This window comes from Motacilla alba, chromosome 25, assembly GCF_015832195.1.
Source record: "Motacilla alba alba isolate MOTALB_02 chromosome 25, Motacilla_alba_V1.0_pri, whole genome shotgun sequence".
NCBI classification, from domain to species: domain Eukaryota; kingdom Metazoa; phylum Chordata; class Aves; order Passeriformes; family Motacillidae; genus Motacilla; species Motacilla alba.
This window is the reverse complement of record NC_052040.1, coordinates 754574-771101: the sequence shown is the minus strand read 5'-3', so window position 1 is coordinate 771101 and position 16528 is coordinate 754574. Positions and strand designations below refer to the sequence as shown.

The 16528-nt window shown below is 59.3% G+C and overlaps 3 protein-coding genes across 26 annotated transcripts in view; 2 read left to right on the top strand and 1 right to left on the bottom strand.

Moving 5' to 3' along the window:
• The window catches only part of LOC119711489 (Fc receptor-like protein 5), a 73236-nt gene that overhangs the window by 51949 nt on the left and 4759 nt on the right, over positions 1 to 16528 (top strand). For 8 of the 12 annotated variants that reach the window (XM_038161790.1, XM_038161792.1, XM_038161787.1 and 5 more), the window contains exons 2-3: positions 15606 to 15836; positions 16070 to 16342. In XM_038161790.1, the coding sequence (XP_038017718.1) occupies positions 15606 to 15836; positions 16070 to 16342 (504 nt within the window). The other 4 variants (XM_038161791.1, XM_038161793.1, XM_038161794.1 and 1 more) reach the window with 4 other exon arrangements.
• The window catches only part of LOC119711495 (low affinity immunoglobulin gamma Fc region receptor III-like), a 30412-nt gene continuing 13942 nt past the window's right edge, over positions 59 to 16528 (bottom strand). Inside the window, exons 1-5 of one of the 4 annotated variants that reach the window (XM_038161822.1) lie at positions 5067 to 5191; positions 2813 to 3849; positions 1813 to 1834; positions 1643 to 1724; positions 59 to 1557 (exon numbers count right to left, since the gene is read on the bottom strand). In XM_038161822.1, the coding sequence (XP_038017750.1) occupies positions 1519 to 1557; positions 1643 to 1724; positions 1813 to 1834; positions 2813 to 3203 (534 nt within the window). In that variant the 5' untranslated portion in view covers positions 3204 to 3849; positions 5067 to 5191 and the 3' untranslated portion in view covers positions 59 to 1518. The other 3 variants (XR_005259728.1, XM_038161823.1, XM_038161821.1) reach the window with 3 other exon arrangements.
• LOC119711490 (Fc receptor-like A) lies at positions 7938 to 11365 on the top strand. Of its 10 annotated transcripts, none has more exons than XM_038161799.1 (10): positions 7943 to 8161; positions 8688 to 8708; positions 8797 to 9027; positions 9268 to 9525; positions 9615 to 9893; positions 10131 to 10226; positions 10309 to 10392; positions 10776 to 10797; positions 10889 to 10968; positions 11054 to 11300. In XM_038161799.1, the coding sequence occupies exons 1-10, from the start codon at positions 8113 to 8115 to the stop codon at positions 11161 to 11163; spliced, it is 1230 nt and encodes a 409-aa protein (XP_038017727.1). In that variant the 5' UTR covers positions 7943 to 8112; the 3' UTR covers positions 11164 to 11300. The 10 variants fall into 10 exon arrangements, with proteins under 10 accessions (XP_038017729.1, XP_038017727.1, XP_038017732.1 ...); XM_038161802.1 differs by having other exon boundaries at positions 8044 to 8161; positions 8797 to 9011; positions 9438 to 9525; positions 11038 to 11351; XM_038161796.1 differs by having other exon boundaries at positions 8045 to 8161; positions 11038 to 11351.

Below are 16528 nucleotides of genomic sequence, written 5' to 3'. Positions count from 1 at the left end.
ACCACAGAGAGGAAATGGGATGGAAAACCCCCCTGTGCCCCGGCAGCACAGGGATGGGAGTTGAGAGGAACAACAACCACCACAGGAAATTCTACAAGGATAAATCTGCTCCAGTCTCCCGTGGGCAAGTCCTCAGTCAGAACTGGAGGGATGATGTTACTTCCCATCCTCTGGAAGGGACCTCCAGGTCATATTTACAAAGAGTGAGTGCCAAGACCAGGACTAGAGGGGTGTTGTGATGCACTGAATAGTTACTTAGATGCTGCACTGGGTGTTATGTTACATGAATGTTTCCCCTTTCCCTAAGGTGATCTGTCCCTTGTAGCCTCTCCCTTCGCCCCTCCTCACTGGTGTCCCATTGGCTGCGGCCTCCCGCCCCCGCCTCCCATTCCGCGGGTATAAATGTCCCTTGGAATTGGAATTCAGTCTCTTTTTTCACCTGAATGGTCTACGATGCAGATGTCCCTTTCCAGCTAATAAAACAGGACATCAGAACCACGTGGAGAAAGAGCGCTTCTCGTCCTTTGCTTTGTCTAGGATCCGTGCTGGCTTAAATACCAAACTAGCCGGGGGGATTTACAGCCTGAAACCCATGGGTTCCTTCAGAGGGGCCCTGGCTCCTGCCAAGTGGGCCAAAGGGACACTGGGATCCCTTGGACTGTGTGGATCCACGGCCTGGCACAGCAGAGCCACAGGAGCTCACGGCTTTAGGTGGCCCCAGGGCACAATGTCCCTGATGCCATCGAGATCCCTAGGGGCAGAATCCACCTCTATTCCTGGGGTGGTAGGGCGATCCCAACAGGGACTGAGCTGGGAGATGAAGTGACCCCAACTGGGAATGGCCAAAACAGGCCCTTGGGACTGGCCCTGAGGCCCCGCGAATCCTTGGCACAGATTGTCTCAGGAGAGGGGATTTCAGGGAACCCAGAGGGCATCGTGGGGCTTGGGCAGATCTGTGGGGACAGAGGGAATTCAACTGCCATGGCCTGATCCCAACTGCCCTGGAAAATGGGGAGGCTCTGGAACCCCCACAGGGTCTTTGTGACATCCTCGTGTGGGGAACAAGGCACAGAAGGGATTTGGGACAGGGGAGAAGAAAATCCAGAGCCTTCTGAAGGCCGCTTTGGCCATCACAGCAATGAAGGTCCAGGGCCCTGCAAGGTTCCTCTGGTAGAGAAATGTGCTGGAGGAGTGTGTCGGGTTTGTTCCTTATTGGGAGCATTCCCTAGAAATCGTTCCTTTTGGGACCCTTGTGACTCTGAACCTTGTTCCTGTTGCTGTTGGTTTTATTGTCTCTGGTTGCTGTTTCAGGAAATTGTTCTTCTCTCAGCCCTTTGGGATCTTTGTGCCTCCACGGGGAGGGAGAGGGGCACTTTTTAGTGGCAGCACACACAGGAGTGGGTACCCATGGGTGGAGACCCGCAGTGCCCCCCAGTTCCCCCCAGTGTCACAGCACATTCCCGTAGATGTCACCGGGTTCCCGTGGTCACCCCTGGGGTCCCTGCAGCTCCGCGTAGGTCACCTGGGGATCCTGGAGGGTGGTGGCACGGGGGGACGCTGCGAGAGACACGGGCTGTGGGATCTGGGTGGGGTGACACACGTGGGTGACGTGTCCCTCTGCGTGTGTCCCCCCTGTACTCACCCCCTGCCCTCTTGGTGACCACGACGTGGGTGTACAGCACCTGTCCCTCCTCTTGGGGGGCCAGGGAATCTGGGGGGGGGGCCTGAGGGAATAAAGGGGATGTAGGGGAGGGGATCGAGAGCTATGGGGTGGGGGTAAAAGGGGACTCATGCCTGGAGACCTCCACTCACCTTTCCTGATGCTTCCTGGAATCTGCAAAGGAAAGAGGGGAGGCGTGACTGTGGGGTCTGAGGTACCCTGACCCCTCTCAGGATTCCTGAGCCCCCTCAGGACCCTCAATTCCCCTCAGGACCCCCAAGCATCCCTGAAGCCACCCAGCATTCATTAACATCCCCAGTGCCCCCAACCAAGTCGGCCTCAAGAACCCAAAGCACAGCAGGGACAGAGATCCCCAAATGCCCCCAAGGCCCCTGAAAAAACCCCCAACATCCCTGCAGGACCCTCCAGCACCTCCCCAAATCCTACAGAACCCCCAAGGTTACAATTCTGGGGTGGTGGGTGCTGCCCTATGGTTCCACAACTCTGGGGGCCTCTACATTTCCCTGAGACTCCGGTCTCCCCCATTGTCACCGACCCACACAGCGCTACTGTTGCCAGGCCACAATGACACCCACACCCTCACCACAATGAGCAGGAGCAGGAACAAAAGGGCCCCACTGACCCCTGCGGCCACTGCAGGAAACAGAAGGGGACACATCGGGGTCACCCTTAACCCCAGGGGTCCTGAACTCCCTGGTGATCCTGTGTGACCCCACCTGTGACCCAGGGTGTGCGAGGGGTCACCTCCAGTGTGAGTCAGGGGTTTCCAACAGGGCCAGCTCTGGGCTGAGTGCCCGGAACACTTGGTGCCCATCCTGTCCCAGCTGGTTGGTGGCCATGCACTGGTAGGTGCCCAAATGTCCCACATCGATGTCCCTGAGGGCCAGGAGGGGACCCCGGGCCACCTCCTGCCCATTGTGCAGCCAGGTGAAGGTGACAGGGGTTGAGCCCACCTGCACCGAGCAGCGCAGGGTCACGTTGTCACCTGCATGCACCTGGTGTGCCGGGGGACCAGGGGTGATGGTGGCATTGGCCACGGGCATTGTGGGGACAGAGACAGGGCTGAGACCCGGCGAGATGGGATGGGGGTGCCGTGGGTGGGGTCACCCTCAGCCCAAGGGTCCCACTCACCCAGGACGGTGACATTCAGGGGGTCACTCTCGGCCACGCTGTCCCCTTCACTGACCCGGCACCGGTACTGGCCGCTGTCATTGTTCCCAACGTGGCTCAGCTCCAGGTGGGGGCCAGTGCTCAGCTGTGCCATCGAGCCATCCTGGTGCCAGAAGAAGGACAGAGGACCTGTCCCCGCAGCCACTGTGCAGCTCAGCACCAGGCGATCCCCAAGTGCCACCTGTCCCCCAGGGGGCTGCGCCCACAGGGACACCGCCGAGGGTGGAACCCCTGCAGGGGGACACAGGAGGGATTGGGGACCCAGGAGGGATGGCTGACACAGGAATGGAAAGAGGGGGATTGAAGCGGAGTGGAGAGGATCCCAATGAGCTGAATGGATCCTGGGAGGCATGTTGGGACCTGGGGACAATGGCGAGACCCCATGGAAAGGGGGAGAGACCCAGGCAGAGATGAGGAATCACACAAAAGACTGAGGAGACTCAGGGAATGATTTGGGGTTTAGAGATGGGCGAGTGGACCCAGGGAAGGAAGGGAGACCAGCGGGTGGAGCAGGGACCTTGGAAGGGCTGTGGGATGCCAGGGAGGGCTGGGGAGGACAAGGAGAGGGATGAGGGATCTGCAGGGAGAGCTGGGCAGTCATGGGAGAAACAAAGAGGGGCTTGGGAAATTTTGGGTGACCCAGGGGGAAGTAAAGGGAGGGACGAAGGATTCAGGCAGTGGTGGGAAAACCCTTGGAGGATGTTGGGCTTCCCTGTCTCTATCCCTGCACTCACTGCGCACTGTCACTGGCACCAGCTCCGACTATTTCCACAGTGACACCACATTGCTCACCCAGCCTTGGCAGCTGTAGCGCCCATTGTGGTGCAGCTGCAGGGGAGACAGGGACAGCTTGGTCCCATCCTGGGGCCCCTTCAGAGGCTTCTCTTCATGGTAGATGTACACGTCTCTGAGCTGTTTGTTCAACCAGTTCCGTCAGTATAATGTCACTGTGTCCCCCTCCAGCAGCGCCCGTGCTGGCACCTGCAGCACCAGCCAGTCTGGAGGATAGAGGGGACCTGTCACACCAGAGCCATCAGGAGGGTCATGATGGCACCAGGAGACACCAGGGGCCACCCATTGTGTGAGAGAGAAGTCTCCTCACACTAGGATGCTCTGGGTTGTCCCCAGGGCAGGGGACAGGCTCTGGTATCACCAGGAGGTGACCCATGGAGCGGAGCCCACCCAGAGCCTTCGGGGTCCCCACAGGCGCCAGGCTGGGGACACCCAGATGCCCCTCACCATCTGAGATCTTCATGGTGGGGCTACGCCCTGTGCCAGGTCTGTAACACATGTAGGTGCCTTTCTCAATGACAGTGACGTGGTCGCGTCCCTGCCACCAGCGCTGCCCATCCTTGTACCAGGTGATGGCACCCGTGGTCCCTGAGCCCTGGCAGGTGAGTGTCACCCGGTCCCACCGCTGGCCGCCAGGGGGACTCCATGAGGATCTGGGTGGTGTGAGCACCTGCAAGTGACAGCAGCCTGCCACGGCCAGCGCAGTGCTGGAGACAGCAGGGTGGGGCCATGGCATCCCCCGAGGACTCACCAGCGAGGCCGAGGGTCTAGGCTGGAAGCAAGAAGGGACAGGGCTCAATGGGGGTGGCACTGTGGGAACAGACCCACACAGGAAACAGGGCGTGGGGGCTGTCCACAAACTGTCCACATGGGGACAGCAGTTCTTGTGAGAAAGTGCATGAGGGTGGTCCCCAAAAGAGTTGGCGAGGCAGGGGGACATGTCTGTGTCACAGCCACCTGTGCACCACATCCGTGTGGCATGGACACCTTGGAAATAGCGACACTGAGGCCATCCTGGGCTGAGGCAGAACATGGGGACACTGTGGACACCACGGGCATGAGGACACCACAGACACAGCCCATGCTGGCCCAGGTCACTCCCACGAGCTCATGATCCCATCCCTATGGCCCCATCCTCATGGTTCCTGTCCCCTTCTGTCCCTGCCTCCCAGTTCCATTTTCCCTGTCCCCAGAGCTACTTGAGCCCAAGGGTGCCAGTCCCCACATTCCTGTCCCCACATCTCCATCTCCAAATTCCTGCCCCCTGTTCCTGTCCCCAAAGCCACCCTACATCCCCAGTCCCACTAAGATCCACTGTGGACTGGCACTGCTGGCATTGGGGACGTCAGGGGACCCCGCAGGCCCCCTGTGTCCCCTCCCCTCCCCATCCCTTGGCTTTCAGGCCCGTGCCCGGGGCACTCACCCCACAGGAGCAGCGCCACCTTCCCGGCCATCCCGGTGTCCCCAGCCATGTGGACTGGCTGTCACTCGCTGCTGTGGCCACCGCTCCCCTGGCTGGAGGCTCTTCGGATGAAGGGGAAGGAAGCGAGGTCACGTCTCATCCTCATGTGTAGGTGGCCCTTGTTGGGGGCAGGGTGGCCACAAGCTGGGGCAGGCTGGGGACATGATGGGATAATGTGGTGACATGGTGGGCGATGCTGTTGCCAGGAGTGGGGGGCTCAGGGGATGTGGGGACCCAAGGATGGGTGTCTAGGAGAATGGGGGTCCAGAGGAATCAAGGTCTCCATGCCTGGGGGCATTCAGGGATGGGGGTGCTGTGGAAACATGGTCCCCAGGGATTTGGGGTCATGGCCTGTGGGTGCCAGGGTTGGGGTGCTGGGGGAAAAAGGGGACCCTCAGGAAGAGGGGTTCTGGTGGAAGGAGCAGCCCATGGGATGGGCTCAAGGCAATGGTGGTTCTGGGCAATGGCAGTCCTGGGATGGAGGTCCCCAGGGAGGAGAGGCCAAGGAAATGGAGGTCCCATGATTTCCCAAGGAAATGGGGGTGCCAGGGATGGGCAGTGGCTGGGCAGTCCTGTGGGTCACAGCTCCTTCTTTGAGTGCTTCTGATTTTCAGGTGACCCAGGGCCCAGCACTGCCTGCCTGGGGAGCTTGTTTCTTGGGCATGTGGGTCCTGGGTAGCTCTGCCTCTGTGCTCTCTCCTGCCCTTGGCTTTTTCCTCTATTTATTTATCTTTTTTTCTGTATTTTCCTCACTTTTGTGCAATGTCCTCTCACCCCCGGTTTCTGGCTCAGCAATCCAGGGGAGCACCTGAGCAGGGAAGGGGTTGGGGGGACACAGGGGAGGGGGCAAATGGGGTGCAGGGAAGGGTGGGGAGGCTGTGGGGGATGGATGTGTTGGGCTGTGGCCCCTCATCACTTTCACTTTTCTTGTCCTGGACAAGATGGAAGAGGGCGTTTGTGCTGAGAGTCAGATGGGAAAGGGCAGGGGGTTGTATCCTGGGGGGGCACATCTAGGAGGTACTTTTCTGGAGGGATTCCCTCGCAGGGGGTGGAACATCCTGGCATGGGGACTCCTTTCCTGGGCATGGCAGTTCTGGAAATGTCCCTGCACATTCCTGGCTGGGTGCCTGTGCCAGGGGTGGCACATCCTGGGGACAACTGTCAATCCAAGGGTGGGACCCAGCCATTGGCCAGCCCTGCTCTGCCCAGCCCCAGGTGGCAGCCAGCACCTCAGGGTCCCCCCACCCCCTTGGCTTTGATTGTGGGAGCTTTAGAGCTGCTGCAGAGGTGAGAATTCTGTGGTGGAAAAAGGCCTGCCTGTGGTTTGCTCACCCTGTAAGAAGCACAAAACCCAAAGGGAGCCCAAGCAGTGGCTCTGCGAGGGCCTTGGATGGTTTTCTGAGCAAGGCTGGCTGGAAACCCCCCCTGCAGGGGCAGCTGTGGGGGAAGCAGTCCGGAAATGCAGTAATTGTTCATTTGTCCCTGTCGCCAGGAGACTGAGAAAACCACAAAGCTACAGCAAAGACAAAAACAATCTGCCCAACAACCTGACCTGCACCCTCCTTCTTAAACAACAACTGCAGCCTTCTGGAACCTTCCAGAAATAATGTTTGTGTTCTGGATGTGCACACCAGAAGAGAGGAAACAGTGTGAAAATATTGATCAGGGGCTGCACACGAGGGTCTGGGGAACAGTGGTGTCACAGCAGGAGCAGGGAGTGCCCAGGCAGGGGAATTCAGGGCAGGCTGGAGTGGATTTACCAGGGAATCAGAGCCTGAGGCACACACGGGCATTTCCACAGATTCCTGTGCACTGTCCCAAGGATGGACAGAGTTTCTCCCCTTTTTGGGAGCAGAATCCATGGGAAGTCAATCAAGTTTCAGGCTGCGCATGAGAAAAATGGGGAGAGTTCCTAAATATGGCCCAAGGAAAGGCTTCCTTAGGGGCTGGGTTGCTGCCCAGCAGGCAGGGAACAATCCCGTGGAGCTGTTGGACACTCAGGGAGATTCCACACTCTGTGTTATCCACAAGCAAACACTGCTGTGGGATGCACCAATGGGCTCCTAAAGGAAACCAAGAAGTCTCATTCCTTTGGGATTTGTTTGTGTTTTTCTTGTGAGTGACTTGTTGGGAAACAATGGATTCAATAAAGCAGAGCAATTTTTACTTTGTCAGTTTGATTTTTGCTGAGTTGGTTCTTTATTGGGAAAATAATGGTGTGGGAAGGATTTTTGACTTTATTCCATGGATGTATGATTTTGTCTGAACCAATTGGGCATCAGTTGTTCCCTGAGATCACTGACCCAGGAAATGGGGGGACCTGACCCAGGGGTGTGTGGGGCCAAGACCCAGAGCCTCCCAGGACAGCCCTGCGGTGTCCCAGGGGTGGGGGCTGTGCTGGGCTCTGAGTCACCCCAAAATCTGAGGCATCCCATGAAGGAGCTGTGATCCCCATGCCCACTCAGCCACTGCCCATCCCTGGCACCCCCATTCCCCTGGGAACCCAGCCATGGGACCCCCATTGCCTTGGCCTCTCCTCCCTGGGGACCCCCATCCCAGGACTGCCATTGCCCAGGACCACCATTGCCTTGATCCCATCCCATGGGCTGCTTCTTCCCCCAGAACCGCTATTCCCGAGGGTCCCCTTTTTCCCCCTGCACCCCCAACCCTGGCACCCACAGGTCATGACCCCAAATCCTTGGGGACCATGTTTCCACAGCACCCCCATCCCTGAATCCCCCCAGGCATAGAGACCCCAATTCCCCTGGGCACGCATCCTTGGTTCCCCACATCCCCTGAGCCCCTCACTCCTGGCAACAGCATCCCCCACCATGTCCCCAGATTATCCCATCAAGTCCCCAGCCTGTCCCCAGTTTGTGGCCACCCTGCCCCCACCAAGGGCCACCTACACATGAGGATGAGACGTGACCTCGCTTCCTTCCCCTTCATCCGAAGAGCCGCCAGCCAGGGGAGCGGTGGCCACAGCAGCGAGTGACAGCCAGTCCACATGGCTGGGGACACCAGGATGGCCGGGAAGGTGGCGCTGCTCCTGTGGGGTGAGTGCTCCAGACAGGGACCTGACAGCCCAGGGGTGGGGAGGGGGAGGGGGACACAGGGGGCTGCGGGGTCCCCTTAAGTCCCCAAGGCCAGCAGGGCATGGAGCCCAGTGTGACCAGAGATGAGGGTTGGTTGTGGGGACAGAAACAGGGGGGCAGAAAAGGGGAACTGACATGTGGAGACAAGGATGTAGCAAAAGAAATATTGGGGCTGGGGCAGCTGTGAGTAGAGGGACACAGGGATGCAGGGAATGGGACAAGGGGACAAGCACCATGTGCTAGGGCAATGGGGACAGGTGCCAGCGGAGTGGGATCATGGGCACAGGGGGATGGGGATGTGGCTGTGGGGCTGGCAGGGGTGACCTGTGCCAGCATGGGTTGGCTGCTGTGTCACTCTCCTTAAGACATATGTGCCACACCAGTGCCCCCATGGAGACCTTTTGGGGAAAGCCCCAACACCGCGTGCCCTTGTGCCTCTGTCCCTGCTGTGCCACCCCCACTGAGCTCTGTCCCTTCTCCCTTCCAGCCCAAACTCTCAGCCTTGCTGGTGAGTCCTCGGGGGATGCCGTGTCTCCACCCCGCTGTCCCCAGCCCCACACTGGCCCTGGCAGACTGGTGTCTCCTGTCATCTGTAGGTGCCCAGACCACCCAGCTCCTTGTGGAGCCCCCCTGGACGCCAGCAGTGTGGTGGGACCGGGTGACACTGACCTGCCAGGGCTCAGGGACTGCCAGTGCCACCACCTGGTACAAGGATGGGCAGCGCTGGGGGCAGGAGGGACGCGATCACTTCACTGTCACTGACAGTGGCACCTACATGTGTGACAGACCTGGCAGTGGGCTCAGCCCCACCGTGAGTGTCTCAAATGGTGAGGGGGGTTTGGGTGTCCCCACCCTGGCACCTGTGGGGACCCCGAGGGCTCTGGGTGGGCTTCACTCCATGAGTCACCTCCTGTGTGACCAGAGCCTGTCCCCTACTCTCGGGACATCCCAGAGCATCCCAGTGTGGAGGGACTCTGTGTTGGAATTTGGGACCCCTGGTGCATTGGGTGTGACCAGATAGGGAATCCCAGTGCCATCGGGTGTGACAGAACCCCTCTGCCCACCAGGCTGGCTGGTGCTGCAGGTGCCAGCGCGTACGCTGCTGGAGGGGGACACAGTGACACTGCGCTGCCGGCGCTGGTGGGACAGTGCAATCGGCTCGGTGTCCTTCTACCATGAGAAGAAGAAACTGGGGGTGTTTCCCAATGGCACCGAGATGTGCCTGTCCCCTCTGCAGCTGCACCACAATGGCCGCTATCGCTGCAAAGCCCAGGCTGGATCCTGGGGGTGGCAGGAGTCAATGCCGGTGACAGTGACAGTGCACGGTGAGCAAGCCACAGCCCCAACCCTGAAACCCCCACAGCCCCTCTCCAGGGACTCAGACTCAAAAATCCCCCTCCCCTCTCCTTCCCAGAACTCTTCACGGTGCCAGTGCTGGAGGGTCCCCCTGAGCCCACCGAGGGGTCCTCCCTGACTCTCAGCTGCCTCAGCACCCCCAGTCCCCTGCGGCCCCGAGCCCCTCTCCTGCACGTGTTCTATCGGGATGGGCAGGTGGTTGGGGGCCCACAGGGGTCCCCACAGCTGCTGGTGCCCGCTGTGGGGGTCTCCCACTCGGGGAATTACAGCTGCGAGGTGCAATCCAAGGGGGGAGCTGTGCGGAAGAGCAGTGCCTGGTTCCGCGTCAGGGTGCGCAGTGAGTGTGGGGATGGGCACGGGGAGCCCCCACAGCCTCCCCTGATTACCTGCATGGGCACCTCCATGTCCCCCAGACACTTTCTCCTATCCTTCCACCTCCTTCCTTGCTCCCTGCCCCCCTGTGGTGTGACCCCATCCCCGACATCCCGCACCACATCCCTCTCCCCTGTCCTTATTCTCCAACACCAGCTGCCAGCCCCTCCCTGTGGCCTCAGCTCTGCCTCTGTCCCCACAGTGCCTGTGGCCAATGTCAACATCACCTGCAGTGTCAAGGAGGTGACACCACAGGACACAGGGACTTACAGGGGCACAGGGACACACAGGGACACAGGTGGGGTCACACAGGATCACCAGGGAGTGCAGGACCCCTGGGCTGATGGGAGAGCCTGATGTGTTCCCTCTGTTTCTTGCAGTGGCTGCGGGGCTCAGTGGGGCCCTTTTGTTCCTGCTCCTGCTCATGGGTGTCATTGTGGCCTGGCACCGGTGGCACCGTGTGGGTGGGTGACAATGGGGGAACAGGGGTCCCAGGGAGCTGTAGGAAGCCCCACAGAATTGGGGAGCGATAGGTCGGTTCCCAGAGCCCCAGAATTGTAACCTTGTCTGGGGGTTCTGCAAGATTTGGGGAGGTGCTGGAGGGTCCTGCAGGGATGTTGGGGGTTCTTTCAGGGGCCCTGGGGATGTTTGGGGGGGTCTCTGTCCATGCCGGGTGTTGGGTTCTTGACACTGAGTTGGTCTGGGGGAACTGGGGAGGAATTCTGGGGTCTTCAGGGATGCTTGAGGATCCTGAGGGGCATTGGGGGCCCTGTGGGAATTCAGGAGACCTGAGAGGGGTCAAGGCCCTGGAGACCCCACAGTCACCCCTCCCCTCTTTCCTTTGTAGCTGCCAGGAAGAACCAGGAAAGGTGAGTGGGGGGCTCAAACCACCCTCTCTCCTTTTACCCCAACCCCCAAGACCTCCCATCTCCATCCCCCATATCTGCTTTATTTCCTCAGGCCCCCTCCAGATCCCCCAGCCCCCCAAGAGGAGGGGGAGGTGCTGTACACCCACGTCATGGTCACCAAGAGGGCAGGGGGTGAGTATGGGGGGGACACACACAGAGGGACACATCACCCACGAGTGTCACCCCACCCAGATCCCACAGCCCCTGTCTCTCGCAGTGTCCCCCCGTGCCACCACCCTCCAGGATCCCCAGGTCACCTACGCGGAGCTGCGGGGACCCCAGGGGCGACCACGGGAACCCGGAGACATCTACGGGAATGTGCTGTGACACTGGGGGGAACTGGGGGGCACTGAGGGTCCCCACCCATGGGCACCCACTCCTGTGTGTGCTGCCACTAAAAAGTGCCCCTCTCCCTCCCCGTGGAGGCACAAAGATCCCAAAGGGCTGAGAGAAGAACAATTTCCTGAAACAGCAACCAGAGACAATAAAACCAACAGCAACAGCAACAAGCTTCAGAGTCCAAATGGTCACAAATACAACTATTTCCAGGGAAAGCCTCCAAAAAGGCACAAACACCCAGACATTTCCCCAGGATATTTCCTCTACTAGAGGAACCTGGCAGGGCCCTGAACCTTCCTTGCCCTGATGGCCAAAGAGGCCTTCAGAAGGCTCTGGATTCTCTTGTCCCCTATCCCAAACCCCCCCTCTACCATGTTCCCCACACGAGGATTTCACAAAGGCCCTGTGGGGGTTCAGGAGCCTCTCCCTTTCTCAGGGCAGTTGGGATCAGGCCGTGGCACAGGGTGGGCTGTCAGAGGCAGGAAAAGTTTGATATCTCGAGACATTTTGGAACACCTGTGTGTGGCAGGGTTGGGTCAGACCTTGCTTTAAGTGAGACAGGGCCCCATCTGTCTATCAGTCTGTCAGCCATGGAACACTGCCAGCCACAGCCACAGCCAGCTCCTGAGTGGCAACATGACCAGCAGTGCCACCTGGGGAAAGGGCATTTGGTGGCTCAACTGGCTTAAAAGGCAGAGAAAGGGGTGATCATGTCCCTGACCCTGTCTTCTCTTGGGGTGTCTGTCCCATCCACACTGGGACCCAGGAGTTGGAAACTCATTTAAATGAGAAATATCTGTCAAGGAAAGCAGGAACGTTCCTGGAATGGAAAGAAGATCCATCTCTAGAACATTTTTTAATTTCAAAAATGATGGTGCTTCCAAGCAAAAGTGTATGAAAGTGTAGCTCTTTACTAAGAAATTTAAAAACCAGAAGAGAACAAACAACACAAACCTGAACATTCCCTCCCGCTCAGCGCCACATGTTTTTGTGGCACTGATAACCGCAGCCAGCAGGCGGCGCTGCAGGGAGCACTCCCGGCCAGCAGGGGGCGCTGCAGGGAGCACTCCCGGCCAGCAGGGGGCGCTGCAGGGAGCACTTCCGGCCAGCAGGGGGCGCTGCAGGGAGCACTCCCGGCCAGCAGGGGCCGCCCCGGGCGAGCTCCATCCCCTCAGGGGCCATGGCGGCCTCGCACGGGAGGCACCAGGGGAAATCGCTCCTTTTGCAAACTCACGGACACCAATCGCTCCCGGCACCACCACCGGCAGCGGGCAGAAGCTGCCAAGGCAGCAGGTTGGATCCCAGTGCCCAGGGGCAGCGTAGCAGTGTCCCAGGGCCAGGCACACGCCCTCCGCAACACCCGCGACTGCTCTCCATGATCCCGAATGGAAGGAAGGCAGCGCCTGACCCCAGGCAGCTCTGGGGTCCACAACAGCCCCTCTGGTGGCTTTACGCCACAATTCCTGCAAACGCTCAGCCTCTCCTGCAGGTGAGGACAGCAGGGATGGAGCAGCTTTGGGAACACCTTGAATCCAGGCAGGGTCCCTCTCTACAGCCCCACCACAGCCACAGGCAGAGCCACTGCTCTATATTCACACACTTTTCCCTCTTATCTGGTGGCTAGAGCCTGAACCCAAACTTTCTTTCCATGAGGTTCCAGAAGGCTGCAGGTTTTGTTCAAGAAGGAGGGTCCAAGGGAGGTTGTTGAGCAGATTGTTGTTGTCTTAGCAGTAGTTCTGGGGCTCTCTCAGTACCGTACCAAGAGGAACAAATAATCAATTGCTGCATTTCCGGACTGGTTCCCTCTCAGCTGCCCCTGCAGGGGCGGTTTCCAGCCAGCCCTGCTCTGAAAACCATCCAAGGCCCTCGCAGAGCCACTGCTTGGGCTCCCTTTGGCGTTTGTGCTTCTTACAGGGTGAGCAAACCACAGGCAGGCCTTTTTCCACCACAGAATTCTCACCTCTGCAGCAGCTCTAAAGCTGCCAGAATCAAAGCCAAGGGGGCTGGGGAGGGACCCTGAGGTCCTGGCTGCCACCTGGGGCTGGGCAGAGCAGGGCTGGCCAATGGCCATCCCTGTGCAGTGGGGCTGGGCCATGGCTGGGCCCCACCCTTGCATTGACAGTTGTCCCCAGGATATGCCACCCCTGGGACCGGCACCCAGCCAGGAATGTGCAGGGACATTTCTGGAACTGCCACCCCCTGGGACAGGAACCCCCATGGCAGGATGTGTCACCCTCTGGACTGGTTTACCCCCAGAACTGGGGCCTCCCAGGACACAACCTCCCTGGAAATGGTCCCCCAGGACAGAGACTGCCCCCCCTTTCCCATCTGACTCTCTAAAAATCAGCCTCTTCCTTTTTGTCCAGGAAAAGGAAAGTGAAAGTGTTGAGAGGGCACAGCCCAACACCTCCATTCCCCAATGCCTACCCACCCCTCCCTGCACCCCCCACATGCCTTCCCCCCTCCCCTGCTCAGGTGCTCCTGGGGATGGCTGAGCCATGAACTGGGAGTGGGAGTGTACAAAAGTGAGGAAAATAAGAAAAAATAGAAATAAAGAGAGGAGTGCCATGGGAACCCCCTGGTGTTCCCCCAGACCTGTAACACCGTGGAGGTCTCTGCTTTTATCTGCGTCACCCTGAAATCTAAGGCAGCCAGTGAAGGAGCTGCAACCCACCTGTCCACCCAGCCCCTGGCCATGCTGGGCACCCCCACTCCCCTGGGACTCCAACCATGGGACCTCATTCCCTAGGTTCTGTCTCTTGGGGACACCCATCCCAGGATGCCCATTTCCCAGGATCTCCATTGCCCAGCACTCCCCTCCCCTTGACCCCATCCCATGAGCTCCCCAGTCACCTAGGACCCTCCATCCCTGGGACCTGCATCCCATGATCCCAAATCCCGAGGGCCACATTCCCCTGGGACCCCCATCCCTGGTCCCTCCCCCACCCATGGGTGATGCTGAGTCAGGGATGGAAAGTGAGACTCTAGTCTTCAGGTGGAGTTAAAAGAGTTTAATGGAAGTAGCAGGTCTTTTTATAATGTGACTCTCTAAGGTGATATTTGATTGGTCTCAAAGTAGAAACATCTCACACTACTGACATGTTATCAATACTTCACTCTGGAGAACTATATCTCTAAACAATGGTTACAGAAAGAGAGATAATAACGGTTTTAATTCTTTTCTTCTTAGATTCCCAGGCTCAGCCTGGGAGAAATTGTTCTTTCTTCGATTGAACTGAAAATATCCACCCATGGGGACCCACATTCTCCAGGATTCCCATTCCCTGGGCCTCCCCTTCCTCAGGAGCCTCATTCCCATGGCACCCCTATTCCCCAGGGACCCTATCCCTGGGCTGCCCTGCTCCTCTAGAAATCCCTCCTTAGCTCCCCACATCCCTAGAACCCCCAAGTCCTGGGACCCCCATGTCCCACCTTGTCCCACCCTGTCCGACCAAATACCTCTACATCCCCAGCCACTCCCCACCCTGCCCCCACCAAGTGCCACCTACACGTGGGGATGAGACGTGACCTCGCTTCCTTCCTCTTTGGCCAAAAGCCTCCACCTGGGAGGGAGCGGTGGCCACAGCAGCGAGGGACAGCCAGTCCACATGGCTGGGGACACCGGGATGGCTGGGAAGGTGGTGTTGCTCCTGTGGGGTGAGTGCCCCGGGCACGGGCCTGAGGCCCTGGGGATGGACCTTGGTGAGGGAGAGACCGGTGGGGAGGGGACACAGGAGAACTGCGGGGTCCCCTGAGGTCCCCAAGGCCAGCAGTGACAGTGCATGTAGGTGGACCTTGGTGTGATGGGAATCCTGGGGTGGCCGTGGGGACAGGGATGGGAGGACAGGAATAGGGGGACTGAAATATAAGGGACAAGGATATCATGACAGGCACATTGGGACTGGGGCAGCTGTGGTGACAGAGACAGGGGAACAGGGATATAGGGACAAAGTACACACACCTTGCAGATGAGCCATGGGGACAGGTGCCCTGGGGCTGGTGGAGGTTACCTGCAGCAGCATGGGGTTTCTGTGATGTCCCCACACTCAGGGTGTTCAGTGTCCCCATGCCCTGCCTCAGCCTGAGGTGGTGGAAGTATCCCTGTCCCTTAGGTGTCCATGCCACAGGGATGTGACATGTGGGCAGCTGTGACACAGACATGTCTCCCAGCCTCTCCAGACCTGTTGGGGGCCATCTCTGAGGGCTTTCTCAGCCATGTCCCACTGGCAGTACTTTGGGGGCAAACCCCAGACCCTGTCCCCCAGGTGCAGCTTTCCCCACAGTGCCACCCCCACTGAGCCCTGTCCCTTCTCCCTTCCAGCCCAGACCCTCAGCTTCGCTGGTGAGTCCTCGGGGGATGCCATGTCCCCACCCCGCTTTCCCCAGCCCCCTGCCAGCCCTGGCAGGCTGGTATCCCCTGTCACCCGCAGGTGCCCAGACCACCCAGCTCCTTGTGGAGCCCCCCTGGAGGCCGGCAGTGCTGTGGGACCGGGTGACACTGACCTGCCAGGGCTCCGGGGCTGCTGATGCCACCACCTGGTACAAGGACGGGCAGCACTGGTGGCAGAAGGGACCCTACCGCTTCACTGTCACCGAGAGTGGCACCTACAAGTGTGACAGACCTGGCACTGGGATCAGCCCCCCCATGAGCATCTTAAATGGTGAGGGGTGGTGTGTGCTCTGGCACTCGCAGGGACCCCAAGAGCTCTGGGTGGGCTCCATTTCCTGGGTCACATCTCACGTGCGACAAGAGCCTGTCCCCTGCACACAGGGACATCCCAGAGCATCCCAGTGCAGTGAGACCCCCTGTTGCAAAGGGGAGCCTCTGGTGGCTCCCAAGGCCTTTGGGATCCCTCAGACTCCCCAGATGTGACACATCCTTCCTGTCCCACAGAGCGTCTTGTGCTGCAGCTGGAGGCACGGGTGCTGATGGAGGGGGACATGGTGACACTGCGCTGCCGGGGCTGGCAGGATGGCACAGTCACCGGAGTACGATTTTACCACAAGGAGAAGGATCTGGGGGGGCCCCTCAATGGGACCGAGCTGTCCCTGTCCCCTCTGCAGCTGCACCACAGTGGCTGCTACCGCTGTGGGGGCTGGGTGAAGTCTGGGCCATCCCCGTGGTGGGAGAAGTCAGCAGCGGTGACAGTGACAGTGACAGTACATGGTGAATTTGGGGACTGGAAACCCCAACATCTTCCTAGCTTTCCCCCACCAGTGCCTGGGTCCCTCATCCCTCCTTCCATCCCTCCCTGGGTCACCCACACCTTCCCATGTCCCTCTTGGGTTCCTCTATCTTCCTCCAGGTCCCTCTCCAGGTCTTCCCATTCCTACCTGGCATCCTATACCGCTT